The following is a 20409-nucleotide window of genomic DNA, read 5'->3' on the forward strand; positions in this document are numbered from 1 at the left end:
AAAATAAAAATAAATTGATATTTCATCTTTGTTGTGTGGCTGTTTTTGCACTAGATATTAGATATTCATGTTTGTTTAAATGCCTGTCTTTTATGTTATTTTATTTTAATAAAATTACTTGTTTTGCAGTCCTAAAAAATTATAAAACAAATGTAATATGATAATATATATATATATATATATATATATATATATATCAATAATATATAATATAATATAATATAATATAATATAATATAATATAATATATATATATATATATATATATATATATCACACTATGGTTTCACAGACATTCTGTTCATGAAAGAAAAAAAAGAAAAAAGAAGAAAAATATTTTTGGAGTACCAACCCTTGTAGAATAACCTATAATGTCTTTATAAATAGATTTGTAACTGGAGATTTGTAGACATAAAAAGAGCAAACTTAGATCACTGGCTTTAGGCTATCAGTCTCCATTACCATTACCTTTTTTTTGTATTTTTATCCCAGTTTTCCTATAACATAAAGCAATTGGGATTCTATTGCACCAACCAACTGCACGAGAAAACAATAAGAAGCCATTACAAGCTATTTTTACCCAGCATCTAATGAAATACTGATGACACTTCACATTGAATCTGTCTTGGGAAACACAATAGCTCGTGGCTGAGATAATGACAGGTTCAACATGTCATTCTGTGTTTTTATGTCAAGTAGCCTAACCTACCAAGATACTGACGCAGAACCCCTGGGAGGGGGCATTAAACTTTGAGTGTACCACCCCACACGAGTCATCCAGACATTGGCACGACAGATTCTCTCTACAGCGCACGAAATTATCGCGTCATTTTCTTTCACTTTCTAAGTGGTCGTCGTCACGGAGTAAGGTATTTAAATGAAGTGATTATCCATATGCAGCATTACACGGGCCTCTACTAGCAATAAGTGCACGAGTAATTCCAGGAGTACTGATTAAAGAAGCTGAAGGGACTCGACTCGACTCGAGTCTTACATGAGCGTTATGTGCCTCGTCTGGAGATCCAGATTAGTCGTTTTCATCATTCTGCTCGCTGTGTTCTGCGATGTTTATGCATCAGACGCACAACCAATTGGAAAAGTTTATCCGCGCGGAAATCACTGGGCTGTTGGTGAGTCAAAATCATATTTTTAATTTAAAATATTCTGGGTCACTTATAAATATACACGTATACACGCGTATTATTTTGGATGAGAGTAGCTACAATTAGGATATTTCAATTTATATTTGAAATTTATTATTTTTTAACATTTTTACATTTTTGTACACTCAAAATTCTTAATACTCTTCATTTATTATTATTATTTTTTTAACTATATAAAAATGCTTAAAAGATAATGGAGGTTGACAATTGCAACAACTGTTGATGTATTTTTCTACATCGGATACTATTTATCTTTTAAAGAATACGTAAGGCCAAGTAGCTAATAAACAGGCAATTAGTTAATAAAATAATAATAATTACATAAATTTAAAATTTTAATTGGTCTATGGCTTTACCAAAATGCTGGTCTAAGAACCTGTAATGTAGACTCTAGAACTTTGGATCTTTAGAGAAAAATGTGGGTTTGTTGTTGAACCTATCGGCTGTGAACCATTAAATAAAAGTTATGAGTAGGCTATATTCAGCAAATGAAATAAAAAACACTAGCAGATAATAACCATTTAATGCACCAGTGGTATTGAGTATGTATCTGAAGTGATTGCAAAATTCTCAAGTGTCACTTATGCTTGGAGTCTGAAGAGGGTAAGTTGATCCATAGAGTGTAATGAGCAACTGTTAATAAAGAGAATATGGGGTAAAATATTATATTTTTTGATTTTAGAGATTGAGATTGAGTTCAGTGGTGCTAATGCTGTATTAAACAATTGCTTGTGAATAGAAGGAATTATGGATTATTGGATCTGACTGGATTCAGTATTTGTTTAAACGGCTAATATTTATCTTTTTCTTGATTAGGTTGTGCTATAATGTATAAAATGCATTGTTGTGACTTTGTTTGCATCCTGCACATAAAGTCTTATTTAAGTATGCAATGCTTCCTACCTATCATGCATTATTAAATGCATGAAGTTTACTTAATATCAGAGCAACAATCTGTTTATAAGAACGACCTGTATTTGTTTTAGGGCACTTAATGGGCAAGAAGAGCACAGATGAGCAGGTCAGACCTGAAGATCCAGAAGGTGGCGATGAGACCTCTATGACGACTCGAGATCAGGATCAGCAGCTGGAAAGATACAACAAACATCTGCTGCTGCCACTCCTGCGTGTGCTCATGAGAGGACGGATGGCACCAGAGAGCATGCTGGAGGGCACAGAAGAGATCGATACTCATAAACTGCTCCAGCACATACTGGAAGAGAGACTTCAGTGGGTGGAAGGTCAAGAGAGAGACAGACAAGTCAAATCGGTGAGGAAATCTTTCACATGATCGTTATGTTTATGTAAAAATGCATGCGAGATGCATTTAAAGTGCATATAGGTATTGCATATAATGAGTGCATATAGATACTGTTATAATGATTTATTAATATTTTGAATGTGTTTTATTTTTATATTTTCTGATTAAATTTTTTAGTTAATTTTAGCCGTTTAGTGTCATTTTTATATATATATTTTTGAAATTCTATCTTTTTTTTGTTGTTGTTGCAGTTTTAGATTTAGTTATTTTAGTACACAAGTTTACGTTTTTAACAGTTAATTTTTAATGTAAACTTAATTAATTTAAAGTAATGAAAACTTTTCATGTTTTTAGATATAGTTGACCATTTTTTTAAGCTAATGAAGATATGCATGGTTTATTTAAGATAATTTTCTTTTGATTCTTATATAATAATATTTCTTGTTATTATATTTCATATACAGGCTGAGGACGTCTTGATACAGGCTTTATTAATGCAGGATGACAATGAAAGCTGAGGACCAACTGGACAAAAGACTGTGGTTTGACGTTCACTTGATAACTGGCTTGATCGAATACAGACCTCTTTATTCAACAACATATAAATAAGCATGTTATATTTTTGTATGCCAATATCTCTACAAAGTAACACACATAAACTGATTGTCATCATTCTGTATATTTTATGGTATTGTTTTATAAATGAATTAATCTTCTTGATAACTGACACCATAGTAACCATTGTATTCACTCTTCAGTTGATTCATATTTAATAAACGTTAACTTGTTGGGCTATCTGCGGTTTATAAAAACAACAGTCTACTCGCTTGCATATTATTTGAAATGTCTAATGAAAGACTATTAAAGGAATAGTTCACCCAAAAATGAAAATTTGCTGAAAATGTACTCACTCTCATGTCAAGCAAGATGTAACGAGTTTGTTTCTTCATCAGAACAGTTTTGCATATATTTAACTTTGCATCACCTGCTCGGCAGTGGCTCCTCTGCAGTGAATGGGTGCCGTCAGAATGAGAGACCAAGCAGCTGATAAAAAAAAACAAAAAACATCACAATAATCCACAAGTAATCAACATGTCGTGTGAAGCAAAAAGATGTGTGTTTATAAGAAACAGATTTTAATATTTGGGTGAACAACGAAACGGAGAATGTGCTGAGCTGAATGCACTGGTAGGCTACATGTAGTTTGAGAGTTAAAAGACCCTGTCTCATTCTGAAAGCAATTTGTTATGGGTTATGATCGATGAGGTGGCTGGCCATAACCTGCTTATTAGTCAAGCAGTCACTTAACCGAGGCAGGCAGGTGACAGGAAAACTCTTCAGCGCACACTAATGACCCTCTGAATAACTAAATCACAACCTCGGCATTGTCTGTGACAACTGGCAGGAAATTGTTGATGGCCTAACTGTCTCGCCGCTCTCAGCTGTCCGCGCACAATAATGGCTCCAATTATACACACTGATGTTTCAAACAATGAAAGATGTCAATTGAAGCCACTTTCGTCTGTTTAAGCTCATCTACTGTCACAGTTTCCTATCTGATGTTTGCTTTCCTCATTTGTCACAGATGAACGACCATTAATAGAAATGTGACCCCCTTCAGTCTCAATCTAATTGCATCATTGCTACAGGTCTGCAGGTCCCAACTGCTACTGCAAACAACTATATGAAGGAATTTGTGAAATATAGATAACTCCTGAGAGATTTTAAAACGAATCTGTATTTTATTTTGAAGGTTTACATGTCTTACTTTACATTGCGTGTAGAAAAATAGGCTAATTATATTTATAAAGGTTTATCAAAACTGTTTATAATATCAGTCTTATGTATACAAAGTATAAATTAAAAAGTAGAAGCTTACACAAAGACATAGCTTACATGTAGCTTGGCTTTGGACATTTTTTAAATTCCTAATTTTTAATAACCTCAGATTTAGTTTATTTCTACACAGAAACACCAAAAAAAAAAAAAAAAAATCCACCACAAAATTACAGTTTAAATTGGATAGATTGAAAAGACACTGGTCCGTTATTATCGGAGAAAAATATTCCAAAAGCAACCACTAGATGGCGGCATAATCACAGAGAAACGCCACACTGACCGGATTATCCTGGCAACTGAACTGTAATAAAAATCAATTCATAAAAATAACAATCTCTCTCGCTCTCTCAAATACTGAAAGTATTAATTACAAATTGAATTTAAAACAAAACATTAGCGTTGACTGATATCTAAAAAATACAAAGGAAGTTCATAGTCTACATAAACAAATAGAAACAAAATAATATATCAATTGTTTTTTTTTTTATATCATAAATTATAGCAAAGATTTACAAAAAATGCTGGAATATAAGAATATGTGTGAATTACTTTAAGAACTTAATTTACAAACATACTATTTTATAAATCCGCATGCAGAACTATTGGAGACAGGATGCATTGTACATTCTTTTAAACTTGTTTTTATTATAAAATACAAAATTCATCTGTACAATGTTAAAGCATAGATCAAAATGTCATGGAGAATGACCATCTGCATCATACAATAGTACTTAACAATGAAACCCTTTGACTAGAATTGAAGGCTCAAATATGATTTTAAATGGGACAAATGTGATTCAAATGAAATTAAATGCATGCATTTATAATGCTAATTTTAATTTCTCTCTTTGAATGCTTTAAATGCAATTATTTTAATGATTGAATTAGGTCTGGTTGTGTATTTGAGAAAGCTTTATTAAATTATCTCATGATAAAAAAAAGATGTAATGTAAAAAGTAATGTACAGTGAATTTGTTTTACAAAGCTTGTCATCCATAATGAACAACTCTGGGAGTTTTCTGAGCCACAAACAGATGAAAACTATCAAACCATCAAACAGAGTCTGATTTAGAAAGTTAAAGGAGATGCAAACAAGTCTCTGAGTGTCTCAGTCCAGCATCCTTCCCACTCTACCACGTCTTCCCTATAGACTGGATGTGTTCTTTCGCTTTCATTCTTAGCGAGGCGATACTTGTGTTTCGTGGGTCGACTTCTTCTAGTGTAAATTTATCCATAAAGCCCGAGCACTGATACGCTGATGGAGGGGGGCACACTGCTCCTATATGGGGCAGAGGGTGGTTGAGCGTGGATGAGCTGAGGAACTGTGGAGGGTTGTAGCTGGCTGGTACTCCCTGCTGAGGGGTGATGAAGCTGGGGAGTGACTGCAGGGGAGAGCTGGAGGAGGTGATGGGTCCGGTAAGCCAGGGCTCTAATGGCAGAGATAGCGGTCCCGATCTGGGGATGGACAGCATGGAGGACTCCTGCAGCTTGATGGAGCTCACCTCCAGCTTCTCCTGACGTCGCCACTTTGCACGACGGTTTTGGAACCAAACCTGAAATTTGACATAGGACGGATTTAGGTTAGAATGCAGAAGTAACATGTTTAAAAGTCCATCTGTGAAGGAAGATATAGAAAAGTGCAAATCTAATGTTCATAATTAGTCAAAACCTTCTAAATAAATAAATAAATCTCAAAAACATTTCAAATACACTTGAAAAGAAAGTTCAAATGTCCATAGTTAAAAAAAAAAAAAAAAAAAAAAACACTTGCAAAAAAAGTCAATATATTTTTGGTTACATTTTATTATATTTATACAACTTTTTTTTTTACATATTATGTTATATTACAATATTATAAATTATTTTTACCAGTTATGCCCAAAATCTTAATTTGCTACACATAATGTTCAAATATTTGAAAACAATATATATTAGCCACATTTTATTAGCTGTCACTAAAATTACTTTAAAATATTTTAAATCAGAATATATAACCCAATAAAATCAAGAAGAAGGAGGAGGCTCCATTTTCTTTGGCACTATGCACTATACACAAGAAAAGTAGTCTGATGTGAAATCTATACCATCTGTATTATTCAAGTTTTACTTTTAATGAATAGAATACATGATTTTTTTTATTCTAAAGTTTTAAATTGTATTATTTCAATTGCTATTTGTCATCAATTTTTTTCAAGAAATAAATTCCCTGGTTGCTTCAATTCATATTGCATTTTGTGTTTAGTCTACTGTTATTATTATTTATCAAACGAAAACCTGATTTATTGCCTTGAATTTGTGCTAGAAATATTATTAAAGTTAAATATTTCACTTTGCAAACTGCAGGGATCAATGAGGAAAGGTTTCGATCTGTTAAATAAAGTGTCATCTAAGTCCATCATCACGTGTGTGTGGCGTATCCTGTGCTCACCTGCACGCGAACCTCCGGCAGGTTGACCTTGAGCGCGAGCTCCTCTCTGCTGTACACGTCAGGATAATGCGACTTCTCGAACGCTCGCTCGAGCTCGTGCAGCTGGAAGGTGGTGAACGTGGTCCGGTTCCGCCGGTGCTTTTTCTTCGGATTTTCATCATCCGACAATTTTCCAGCATCCACATCCGGCAGATCTGGGCTGACCATGACGGCGGATCTACAGACACCTGGAGAAAAATAATTCAGGGTTTTCTTTGAGAAAGTGTGACATGTTCGTATCTAAATTTAAACTCACTTAGGCCTATTATAATATTTGTATTTATTTATTTATTTTTGTACACACACTAAACACACTAAAAACACACTAAAAAGTCAGTAAACTGTTATTCATATATCTAACAGCATAATACATTTTGACCTCATCATATTTGATTAATTATATTTTAGAATTTTTCAAAAATAAAATAAAAATGTAACACTTTTTTTCTTTTCCCTTCCTTATTTTTTCAAAAACTTTTTAAACGTCCCTTTTTTCGTTTCAGTTTAAATAAAAAACGTAAAACTTTTAAATAAACTTTTCAGATTTCATATAGACTTATAGGCTATCGGTATTATAATGTATATTCAGAGGCGTAGGTTTGATTTTGAGATTGGTGGGGACATTCCCGGAAGCTGAGGATTCAGGAAATGAATAGTATAACAAATAATGACAAGGAGGCAGTTTGGCTGACTTATTAACTTTACTCCGCTTATAGTGTAATGCAATAATTAATTATGTAATGTTACAGGTAACAAATGACAAGGAGGCAGTTTAACATACTTATTAACTTTACTCCGCTTATAGTGTAATGCAATAATTAATTATGTAATGTTACAGGTAACAAATGACAAGGAGGCAGTTTGGCTGACTTATTAACTTTACTCCGCTTATAGTGTAATGCAATAATTAATTATGTAATGTTACAGGTAACAAATGACAAGGAGGCAGTTTAACATACTTATTAACTTTACTCCGCTTATAGTGTAATGCAATAATTAATTATGTAATGTTACAGGTAACAAATAATGACAAGAAAGCCGTTTAACAGACTTATTAACTTTACTCTGCTTATAGTGTAATGCTACTTATCCCGCGATTGTCATACATTGAAAAAAAACAACACTGTCCCAGAATCAATATTTGACGCGATTTGTCCCGTATTTTGGTTCACATAGCTGTTGTTTTCTTTCTCCTTCACTTACCGCATCTAGGTTTCGGAGGAATTTTGCCGCTTCTCACAACCGAATTAAGCTACAGCCTCTCACAAGTTAGAAAGAAAAAGCACAGCCAATCGGATTAGCGATGTGGGTTCGCGAGGCGGGACTTCTACGAGATCACCAATTGTTGTGTACCAGGAATTGCGCTTTTTTCACAGAACGCTCTTGTAAGAGTGGTTTTATATATAAATATATTTTAATTTATATATAAAATTTGTTTTATATAAATATATATATTTAAAAAATCTAAATTATTGCAAGGGACAAATCAGTGGTCATTGGATATTGGTAGGGACACGTCCCTAGCGTCCCTACTAAATTCTACGCCCCTGTGTATATTATGTACCTGTAGATAGTTATTCATGAAATAAACATTTCGTATAAAGTGCTGCCGAAACGTCCAGTTAAAACCCAGAAAAACGCGCCTTTGCGAAGCTGTTAACTCACCATCAAAGTTTTTGGAGTTCTTGGAATCTTTTTGGGGGGAAGCCAAACGCTCGGTGTCTTTCACCGGTTTCCCGGAACCATACGAAAACACCGGGTGGAAAATATTCTCTCCTTTAAATCCCAAAATGGATTCAATGCTGTGGATCCGCGTTTGGGATCCAGGACTGCGAACCGCGCGCGCGGATGGGGAGAGACGCTCTTCCATGTCTAGTGACTGAGATCCAACGAGCCTCATTGAACGTTTAGTTTCAGAAGATTTCAGATTTCCCCTGTTTCCTATGCAACAGACTCTCTTCCAGTAGTCCAGGCTGTTTCAGCAGAAGCAACTTTCTCCAGTGGTCCTGCACACACTGAGGATGCAGTGGCCCCCAGGGGCCTTATATGGCTCCCCCTCGACCAAGACCCTATTGTGTGAGTGACATCCCCTTCGATACGTCAAGAAACGTCAGACTGGCCGGAGTGAGGGATGTAGTATTGTCCCCGAGCATTAAACTCCTCCCAGAGATCATTGTGCATAATGGCAGCTTTCTAAACCGCCTTACATAAATCTTAAATCATCTTTTCCCACTCCAGATGTCTTGATCATGATGGCCTGTAGAAATAATTGGAACTGGGGCTGGGATTATATCTTTGGGTCCGAAACAGATCAAGATCTCTGTACGCGCAAATGCAATTAAAAATGATAGTTCATAAAATTGTTCTGTGGTGACACTCGCGCCGAAATATTTATTTTTAATTTTTTTTGTATCCTGTTCTACACTATTTTCAGGAGAAAAAAAATTACACACACACACAACAAATGACAAAGTAGGCCTATTTCAAATCTTTTTCTGACACTGTTTGAAGGACATTCCCTTAGAGGTGACAGTAGACGGAATGTCTTTGTTTGGAAATAAGAAGGATTTAATAAAATAAAATAATAAAAATAAACTAAAAGAACAAGAAAATAAAATAAACTATTGGCATTTCTGGCTATGTAAGGGTGACCGACACATATAGGCAAGGTCTATTTCCATATTTGTTTAATTTAATTGGCTACAGATAGGCAACAAGAAGTTTAAAATGAAATAGTAGGACTTCTCTTTCTACTTGAAATTATTTTACACAGTTTAGGTTGTAGATTTTGATACTAATTCGTTGCAACTAAATACGGAAATGTTGCATCGAAGTTTGAAAGTGCAAAGATAATAATAACAAAAATACATAAAAAAAAAAACAGTTACAGACATTTAAGCAAAATGCAACACTCCGCGATTTACAAGGGTTAGGCTACCATTGAAATTAAATGTTGTACTTACATGTGTGACTATAAATATAGCCTACTCGTCTAGGCAAGACTACATAAAAATTAAAAATGAAGTAAAAACAAAGTTTAGTTTATACATAATTTCTAAGTGAAAAATAAATGCCATTTAATCTGATTAAGAAATGAAATCAGTTAAACGTAGGCTATAACGAACGTATAAAGATAGATAAAACTGGTAGGCTTATACGGCATCGGTAGAATGAAATGATCATACGTTTTGGTGATCAAACATTTAAGCAGCCTAACTAACTAATTACAACTCTAAAACGATAAAACACCACCAAGGACTACTTTAGGCCTAGTGTGGAGTGCTTTCGGCCATTAGGAGATATTGTTACATGAACAAAACGCGATCTCAAGCAGCAAGCGCGCGACCCCTAAGAGCTAGCCTACAATTGAGGTGCAGTTAATTGGAAGAATTTGCAAACTTCCTCAATATTGAATGGATACGTGTAATTAGCTCCGAACAAAGATTGACAGCAGTCTGATAATCCGCAGGACACACGCTGGTTTGAGGGGATTACACACTTTTCTCCTTCTGTCCAACACAGCACAAATCCTTTCAACTGCTTGGCTTTTCCCTAATTACAACAGTTAATGTTGGTATTTCCAGATTTATTCAAAGATACACACACACAGGCCTACTCGAAAAATAAAAACACACTGCAAAATACAAGAATCAAGAATGTGTTGATTAACGCTATACAAATGATCTTTTGACTATTTTTATTTATTTATTAATTCGATGATTAGATTAATATATTATTGCACTTTTTCCAGTTTTTTTAAATCACATTTTTAGTGTCTGTTTTTTTATTTAATTATTTTTTTTACTGAGAATTAAAAAAATACAACTGAAATTAAACAAACAAACAAATAAAAATTAAGTAATAAAAGGTCACATAATGTGAAGACAAAAGATTGCTATGCTACTACTGTATGTCTAATTTGTCTCAGACCTGATGGTCTTATTAGCAGTTAATCTTTAAAAGTCCAAAGCCTTTCTTTTTCAATAAACATGAACTTACATATAAGTAATATTTTTCTCCTGTCTAGTCATAAAAAAATAAATTGTTTTTCAGACCCTTTTTTTACCGGATTTAGTTGTTTTCTTGTAAATATACAGCTACATGGTTTAACAAGTTGACAATAAGTTGTTGTGGCCAAGAAAATCTCACAGGCATGTATTTATTTTGATCACAAATGCATTTATTCATGTGTTTAATCTGTTTACAGTCCGATTCATGCCTATTTACTTGACATAAAAACTTAATACATATGACTAAAGAATCCTAATGAGTATTACAATATCATATTTGTCAGTGCTAGATGGTCTGCTGTCAATAAAAGTGAAAGAGAAAAAATGAACAAGAAATAACAGCATAACATTCGTCTCATCCCTTGTGCAAAAAAGCAGGAGGGGGGGGGGATTTAAACACAGCTTCTCCACCTCAGGTTCAAGTTAGATGATTGTTAGATATATTTACAGGTAATATTGCAACAACAACACACACACACACACACACACAAAAAAAAAAAAAAAAAAAAAAGACAAGGAGGGAATAGCCTACAACATCATTTATTCAAACATCACATATGAAATAACAAGTCCTACAGCAAAATTGGGAGCCAAGCAAGAGAATCTGATCTAGATCCAGATTCTTGCAGCTTTTGGGAACGCAGAACTTGAGTGACTTCTTCTGCCATGCTTTAAGATTAAATTTCATTTGAAGACATGTCAAAAAAAGGTTTTCAAAACTTTATTTCAAAAACCCAACCTGGTTTGTAGAAATGTGCGAATTTGCTAAACTGCTACATGACAGAACACTTCTCCTCAGCCTTGGTCTTGATCTCTGTCAGTGTAGCACTGGCTTTCTCCTTTATCTGATCCATGTCCATGTTCTGTAAGTTCTGCATCTGTCCCAGGATGGAGTCCTTCTCCTCCTCCTCCGTGGCATCCTCATCCACCATCTTCAGCAGCTCCTCGGGAACGTCCACGTCATCTCCTGCCATCTGGATCATATTCTCATCCTGCTCACTCTGAGGGGTAAATATACACATCATGTTATTTTCAAAGTTTCACTAATGTTCATAAATGTTAAAAACAATGATGATCATTTGTGCATTTAGTTACTTCCGACTAGCCTTACACTGGCTTAGCTAATGAATTTGGGGTGTTATATACAACTCTAATTTAAATATCTAACATTTTAGACTCTACTTTTGCATTATTGCATTAAGGATTTAAGAGAGAGAATGAAGCTGTACAAAGGCGAACAGATGTTGAGGAAAGCCAATATGGTTGGAGGATTGCACAGACCTCAGTTCACTCTCTTAAGCTGGTTATCTGATTTATCAGAAGTGCCAAGAACTCAAAGCCAAAAAACCATCCGTATGGGTGAAACTGCATTTGTGTATGTGTGTGTGTGTGTACAGTACATACAGTATATATTTAGAAAATATTTACATGTCTATATCCACAGTCATATAATTAATATTATAAATAAATATATTTAATATATAAACAGCATTGTTCCATATATATATATATATATATATATATATATATATATATATATATATATATATATATATATATATATATATATATACATATATATATATATATATATATGCATGTGTTTGTATTTATATATACTGTACATAATAAATATACACAGTACACATACATATATTATGTAAATAAATACTTTTATTTTGAAAGGGATTAATCACGATTAATCCTTTGACAACACTAGTTTCAGCTAATTATTATAATATTAGAATGAAATCTGAAGGATCATGTGTACCGTATTTTCCGGACTATAAGTCACACTTTTTTTCATAGTTTGGCTGGTCCTGTGACTTATTTATCAAAATTAATTTGACATGAACCAAGAGACATGAACCAAGAGAAAACATTACTGTCTACAGCCGCGAGAGGGCGCTCTATGCTACTCATTGCTCCTGTAGTCTACCACTGAAATCATAGAGCGCCCTCTCGCGGCTGTAGACGGTACTGTTTTCTCCTGGTTCTTAGTTATAAATAAATGCGACTTATAGTCCAGTACGACTTATATATTTTATATATATACTTATATATATTATAATAAGTTTTTTTCCTCGTCATGACGTATTTTTGGACTGATGCGACTTATACTCAGGTGCGACTTATAGTCCGAAAAATACGGGTAGTTTCATCATCTGAAATTAAAATAGAAAATAGCCATTTTAAATTTTAAATATTGTAAAGTATTATTACAATTACAGTTTTTGGTTGCTATTTGTATATTTGATAAATATGCAGGCTTTGTGAGCCTAGGAGACTTAAATATTTAAAATATATTAATTCTAAGAATAAAATAAATATATGAAAAATATACAAATATTACCGACCTCCTTGAATGGTAATGTATGTAATTTATAACCTTAATCCTGATAAAAAAAAAGTTAATGGCAATTGCCAACTGAAGAACATTTCCTTATTAAAATATTGTTTTTGGATTTGAGAAGTGGCAAAATGGCTCTTACTTTAGGAAGTCTGTATTTGTCTCGTAGACAGACCCTCAGAGTCGCCCTCTCTGCTTTCTTGTGCAAGAAGTCTGCATCTCTTTCCATTCTGTGGATTAGAAATATTTTGACAACATGTTATCACCTGCCAAGACATATTAATCTATTTAAAAAAAAAAATCTATGTAATACAGTGATACAAAGCTGTCATTTTCATGTAAAGAAAAACCCTACCACTGCACACATGTATGATTGAGTGGAAAACATGCATTGCACAACAGTCGGTTTTAAAATCCATGCGTGACAAAACACTGTAGCAGCAAAATAAAATAACCTCCGGGGTTTAGCCCTACAGCTTAATTCCAGATAAAGAGCTTCAGGATGCTTACAGCATTGTTCAGGCAGTGCTATGGCTATACTTGAAGCAAAGCTCTTAGCTAGTTTACCAGCAACAACTAAATAATAAAATCCTGTGGGTGTTTGATCTGGAGCAACACAAAGATCTTCAGATGTTCAGATGTAATCTCACAGCAGACATGTATATTTACTGTAAGAATCATCTGTTTGTATCCTAGGCATATTTCTACTTAAGCGAGCCTGCTGATGTGAATTGCTATCTCATCTCTTTTGAACATGAATAATATCAAATCTTGGTATTAGCATTAGCATGCTTCAGATGTTTTTTCCTGTACAATAACTGATTGGAAAATTGCTTTCAAAAGCTATGTGTGTGAAATAAAAAATATTTTTCTTATTCAAAATTTATTTTAGCTTCTGTATACTTTTAGGGATATATCCAAAATATCTTATGAGTGAACGTCAACATCATTATTCTCTGTGTTAATCTGGTTATGTAACCATGTTCCCGGTTTATATGCAACTGAATTATAAACACTGTTTTTAAACCAAGATATTTTTTTTAGATATATAAATTAAATCAGACCACTATTGTTACACTGCACAAGTCATAATTTATTAATAAGTCATAAATAAATATCATATAGGTATTTTTGACAAGACAAAATGGCTGCCAACTGTGGCCTAGAAAATAAAATTCATATTTAATATATGCAGAGGTTTAACATTCTCCAATACTTTCATTATTCACTCTCTACCATGATTGCTTCTAAAAATAGCATTATCCAGATCAACAAGGCCAGGATAACCTGCGCTAAGCTCTGCTCTTAGAACTGATTAGCAGCTAGCACCTGACGCTTACTTTCTGATACCAACATGGAGTCTGTTCATCTTTAGTCACTGACATTATCATCTTTTTTACACCCAAAATAGTCAAGGTGCAGGTGTTTGCATGAATATATCATCATGAAGAATTTCATATTAAGATTAAGTCTGCATCATGGTTTTGCATTGATAATCTCTGCAGCTCCCTTTGGAGTTTTTATTTAAATTACAATGTTTCTGTGATGTATCATCAGCTTTAAGGGTGGAATATGCAAAAGTATCCAACACTGAAATGCTATCAATTGAGATAAATAATGCATTAATCTCACTAAGAGCAAAAAAGAGAGATAAATACAGAACTTATTATGCATGACAGCATATGCAAGTTCCTTCATTTACTCTTTCAAGGTCATTAAATGCTAAATATGTACTGTAAGCACAAATAGGGCCTGAGGGGCCCAAACTTTACTTACTTCTCCTCCACCACCTGTTTCTGGTACTCCTCATATTCTTCTCTAGTCATACCGGCGGCCGCTGCAGGGTCCTTGGGGGTTTCTTCCTCAGCCTTTTCCTCTCCTCCTCCAAATCCCATTCCTTTGAGTGGGTTCCCCACCATACTTTTGATTAGAAATGCCATTTTTTTCCACCCCGATGGAGTCTCAAGCTTGACGGCAAGTTGCGATTTCCTGAAATCTTTTGGTGAAAGTCCAGAGAAGTCCCTCAGATGGATAGTTGGTGGTCTAATTGGAGCTAGGCTAACCGACCTGCCTGTCTGTTATCAAGGACACACTGTTGACTAGTAATGGCGGCCAGAAAAAAAAAAAAAAAAACGTTTATGCTGCAGCCATAATCTGGATTAAGTTGCGGCCATCTACACTGAGAGGCAGATGGCTGTTCCTTTTTTATTTTCCAAGCAATAAAAGTGAAAGAACTCTACGCATTTAATCAATCAAGAGCTCTAAATAGAGTAAAAACAGTAGGAGAACTTGAAAACTATGAAATCTGTGTTTTGCAGATTAGGGCAGTCTCCAATGTTGACGTCATGTTCGTTGCATCCACCCACTGACTGCTAATCACATTACTTAATGAGGGACTGACTAACGCACCACAACCAAGCGGTTACTGATTTTACATTTACACCCCTTGTGAGCCCAGAGAAGCAAAGATAAACCTGTTTATGTGTCCCACCGATGAAGAACAGGAACTATGATTTCATACACTGTATTTACCAGTGCTTCTGTAGTTCTTCAAATCTTGTCTGCTGAAAAAATAAACATGAAATACAATACTATAAAAATACTGACTTACAAAAAATATCACTTACCGTGGATTTCTGGTAGTTTAAAACCGTTAGCTGGTCTCCCAATGGGACCAAACTGGTGGTCAAGATGTTCTCCCCACCCGGCAAAGATGGTGTCTTCCAGGCCGACTAACATCTTTTAACAACTTATTCTTGACCAGCCTGTTAGCCAGCTAAAATCAGCAAACCACTTTAGACTGTTTTTAAGCTGTTTACCACATCTTATTAGACAACTTTTGCACCGTTTATACAAGAAATATATAGGTCTTCTGAACTGAACAAACTAATCAATATCATTTTTTAAAAACTCTTGACACAATGTTACAAATTATGATTTTCCTGTGGTAAAAATACCACAGTCCTAGGTGGTCTACCTATTTTAAGTGTTTTCTACAACAGGACAATGATAACTTTTAAATGGTTTAAACAAGGAAGTTGAACTAATTAATTCAACACTTAGCATATTAGCATGTAGCATAAGATTTACACATGATCAGCAAATACAGCAAAGACGCTTACTAAGCATCTTTGATCTTTTGGATTGCCATAATCCTTTTAGGTCAAATGAATTTAACATAGGCTAATTAAATGAAAGGTCTTGGTTCTTAGGTCAATTCACATTGCAATTCAACTGTTGTCCTTAAAAATTGTTGAAGTTTGCGGTTTTATTTTTTGAGGTAAATACATGTATGTCCCTTTAAACTGTCACAGATGTTATGTTTTCCTGAGGTAAAAACATCTTAAAATAGCCGAAGGTGGTGCACAACATATTGTTTTAAGCCATTTTTACCACAGGGAATTCATAATTAGTTAGCATTAGCATGGTTCAAACAAGAAATAGCTCAGTTACCGTAATGGATTTAAATTTTGCATATTATCATGTAGCATAACATTCACACCTCATACACACCACAAACACATACTAAGCATCTTCAATCCTTCAAACTCCCATGACCCTTGTAAATAAACTCAACTACTGAAAAGTGTTGTTTTATTTTATTACAATTACTTATTTTTTATGTGATTATCTCCCTTTTGTCCTATGGTAAAAACAGCTTAAAACAATCTAAGGTGGTATACATACAGTAATAAACTTGTGTTCTTAAGAAATCCTATGACTTTTGTAAAAACACAGCTTAATTACAGAAAAGTCTAGTTTATTTTATTATTCATGTTCCACAAATCAATTTATGTGGCTATTATGATCCTACAAAACAATTATCAGTAGTTAGGTGATTATTTCCCTTTACAGCTCTGACACTGATTGTCTAATGGTAAAAATACCCTAAACCAGCTTAAGGTGGTCTACCAAGAGACTAGGGTTCAGATGAACTCCCATGACCCTTGTAAAAAACTAAATGCAATGCAATTATTGAAAGGTATTCACAGTCGAGAAGTACCTCAGGTCAATTTATACTGTAGTTTGACTATTGTCCAACAAAACAACTCTGGTTTTGTGAGGCGATCACCTCCTATTAAAGCTCTGACAATGTCAAAATTGAAGCTGACAATGCCTGTCCAAGGTGAAGACACTTACAGCAATACGTACATCATTATGTCCCCAAAGTCCCACAACTGTTCAGTAATGGGTCTATTGGAAACATAAATACAATGAAAACTATTATTCTTGAAGGGAAGGTCATTTTAAGAGTGAATCGTTGTGGACAAAGTTCTTAAAATTTGCATTTACCTCATGTCACAATATGGTTGCTTTGAAAGGGTGCAACTACTAAAAGTGTCCTTTAGTAAATAGGTAATTAAAATGTAGAGGAGGCCATTTGAAATGCTTCACAACTGTTGGGGCCAGTGAACTCGTGATGGATTGATCGCACAGCATGGAGGGATGGAGTGACAGATGTGCTAAACATACATGACATGTCTCTGTGTAATCCCCTGAAAAGACAGAGGAGGGGCGGGAGAGAGAGAGAGAGTACGCAATCAAGCTAGATCAGTGATTGAGAGTGAAGAGAGACAGAGGGAGGGAACTGCTGGTGGATTATCAGCTAAGCATCATCAGCATATCCCAGCGCAATACTGTAATGTCACAAATGGACACTTGTAACATAGACACTGGCGACCTGTAGCATCCAAACGGTCACTCAGATCATAACTTTGGAAACTTTGAGTATAATTAATTAGTGTATTACATTTTAACACCAAGGTAAACCATAAAAGGTGTAAACAAGGATTTGAGAATTAGTTATGGTGGCACCATAATCACTAAATTTGCTTTATTAAATATGTAGCAATTGGTATAATATCGTTAATTGCCTGCAGGCTGGTCCGGTTAAATAGAATTCTATTGAATAGAATAGAAAAAAAATAAAAAATACCCACATTTCCACAAACAAAACATCACTAAAATATATATATATATTATACTGACCAGCCTGTGTTTCTTTTTTCTATCATTCTGGATTGCAATTGTTTTTGTTCCTCCACTGCAGATAAACAAAGACAAATAATATAAAATAAAACAGCCACATTTCATACAACAATAATATACTTATCCCAGTAAGTATAAAAAGCTACATTTCAATGATTTCTCATAAATATTTATCCCATCATAAACTGATCAACCTGTATTTAAAAAAAAACTGTACTGCAGTCACTACTGTTCTTTCATTACAATGAACTACAGTGAAAAATAAAACAGAACAAGATAATAAAATAGCTATATTTCTAACATTTCCCATAGGAAAGCATTCATCCTAACTGATCAGCCTGTATTTTTCGAAACATTCTGGATTGCAGCCCCTTCTGTTCTTTTACTATTGACCGAAATCATTAAAACCAACATGTAATCATTTGTTTGTGATGACAAGAGCTGAATAAAAGTGGAGAAAGTGTGTTAAAGCCCTCTGTCTCTGATCTAATCCCTAACAATGGCCTGGGTCATAGAGGTTTCCATAGAGCAGTGCTATGGCTCACGGCTGGGGTTCTTACATAATCCCCCGCATGAAGCCGGCCCTGTCAGACAGAGTTACATCTGCATCCAGGAGCTCAAAGCCTCCAGCCACACTTCTGCTACTCATTTACACACTGTGAGCTGACAATTATATTACAATATACTCTAGCAACAGGCAGAAATTACCTATGAAGGGTATATATTTACAGGTGCATCTCAATAAATTAGAATGCAATGGAAAAGTTAATTTATTCCAGTAATTCAACTAACTTAACAAGAGGAATACGACAACTGTAGCCAAATTCATTGACACGTCTGTATGCCTTGACTGCAGCCTCGGTCCATTTAAACTTAATCTACTTCAGTCTGTGTGCATTGAATTTAATACATGAGTTTCACAATTTGAGTTGAATTACTGAAATGAACTTTTCCACGACATTCTAATTTATGGAGATGCACCTATATATATTTATATTTGTGTGTGTGTATACACTTCTTCAACAATTCCTCAGTTTTGCCAGGAGACAAGCTCTAGGAAGAGTCCTGGATGTTCCAAACTTCATGCTACAAAATGAATGCTCCCGAGCTAAATTACACCTGTCCCAGATAAAGGTATGAATACTTATGCAATGGAATCATTTACGTTTTTTATCTTTAAGAAATTTGCAAAGATGTAAAAAATCTATTATTTGCTTAGTCATTATGGTAAATGGAGTGTAGATTGATGTGTAGAAAAAAGTCATTTAAAGCAGTTTAACATAAGGCTTCAACAAAAAGAGAAAAATATTAAAGGGATTTTAATACTTTCTCGAGACACTGTATGAATAAATGAATGTATACTGTATATGTATACAGTATTGTGCAAAAGTCTTAGGCCAGTAGTATTTTCACCAAAAAAAAAAAAAAAAAAAAATGGGTTTAAGTCAGTTATTTCTATGTTTTGCTGTAGTGTGCAAGTAGGAAATATCAGTTCACATTTCCAAACATTATTTTTGCCATTTATTGTACTAATCCAAAGATTAGTACAAGAAAGTAAGATTTTTGTTTGCACAAGGAGTCTGACAGCAGCCAGTGCTCCACACAGAGATCTTATCTTACCATCATCAGTCTGTCTGGAATAACATGAAGAAACAGATTCAACTGAGACAGACTAAATTCAGAAGAACTGCGGCAATGTGTCCAAGACACTTTAAGAAACATGCAAAACTACAATACTGTGCGTGAAGTTTAAAGCACTTGTTACAAAATGCTGTAAAGTGAGGATGCCATCAAAAATAATGCAAGATTATTAACTTAAGATTTTAAGATTTTCTAAATTAAATTCTATTAACTTAAACTAAATTAAATCAACATTTGGTGTAACCACACTATGCTTTTGTCCTAAGTGCACTTGCGCATTGTTTTTCAGGTAGCTTTGCAGGTACTGTAGGTTTCTTGAAGTGTCTTGCCACAGTTCTTCTGAATTGAGTCTGTCTGACTTGGTTCTGTTTCTTCATGTTATTCCAGACAGACTGATGATGGCGAGATCAGATCTCTGTGTGGAGCACTGGCTGCTGTCAGACTCCTTGTGCAAACAAAAATCTCACTGGATTATTACATTTAAAATAATGTTTGGAAATGTAAACTGATATTTCCTACTGACACACTACAGCAAAATATAGAAATAACTGACTTAAAACCATTTTTTGTTGGTGAAAATACAAGTGGCTTAAGACTTTTGCACAGTACTGTATATACACTGAACAAATTTATAAACACAACACTTTTATTTTTGCCTCCATTTTTCATGAGCTGAACTCAAAGATCGA

At 34.4% G+C, this 20409-nt stretch overlaps 3 protein-coding genes across 3 annotated transcripts; 1 reads left to right on the plus strand and 2 right to left on the minus strand.

Annotated features, from left to right (window-relative positions):
* The first annotated feature begins 789 nt into the window (after positions 1–789).
* grp (gastrin-releasing peptide) lies at positions 790–3236 on the plus strand. Its single transcript, XM_026197102.1, has 3 exons — positions 790–1130; positions 2150–2433; positions 2889–3236. Exons 1-3 carry the CDS (start codon positions 995–997, stop codon positions 2940–2942), a joined length of 474 nt encoding a protein of 157 aa, XP_026052887.1. The 5' UTR covers positions 790–994; the 3' UTR covers positions 2943–3236.
* A 1652-nt stretch (positions 3237–4888) lies between these two features.
* On the minus strand, positions 4889–8820 carry rx3 (retinal homeobox gene 3). The gene is made up of 3 exons (XM_026196632.1): positions 8396–8820; positions 6692–6918; positions 4889–5816 (listed from the first exon to the last, which is right to left on the minus strand). Exons 1-3 carry the CDS (start codon positions 8628–8630, stop codon positions 5394–5396), a joined length of 885 nt encoding a protein of 294 aa, XP_026052417.1. The 5' UTR covers positions 8631–8820; the 3' UTR covers positions 4889–5393.
* Positions 8821–11472: 2652 nt separating this feature from the next.
* On the minus strand, positions 11473–15435 carry cplx4a (complexin 4a). The gene is made up of 3 exons (XM_026197103.1): positions 14867–15435; positions 13233–13320; positions 11473–11741 (listed from the first exon to the last, which is right to left on the minus strand). The coding sequence occupies exons 1-3, from the start codon at positions 15028–15030 to the stop codon at positions 11514–11516; spliced, it is 480 nt and encodes a 159-aa protein (XP_026052888.1). The 5' UTR covers positions 15031–15435; the 3' UTR covers positions 11473–11513.
* Positions 15436–20409: the final 4974 nt, after the last annotated feature.

Source organism: Carassius auratus, chromosome 21 (assembly GCF_003368295.1).
Source record: "Carassius auratus strain Wakin chromosome 21, ASM336829v1, whole genome shotgun sequence".
Lineage (NCBI taxonomy): Eukaryota > Metazoa > Chordata > Actinopteri > Cypriniformes > Cyprinidae > Carassius > Carassius auratus.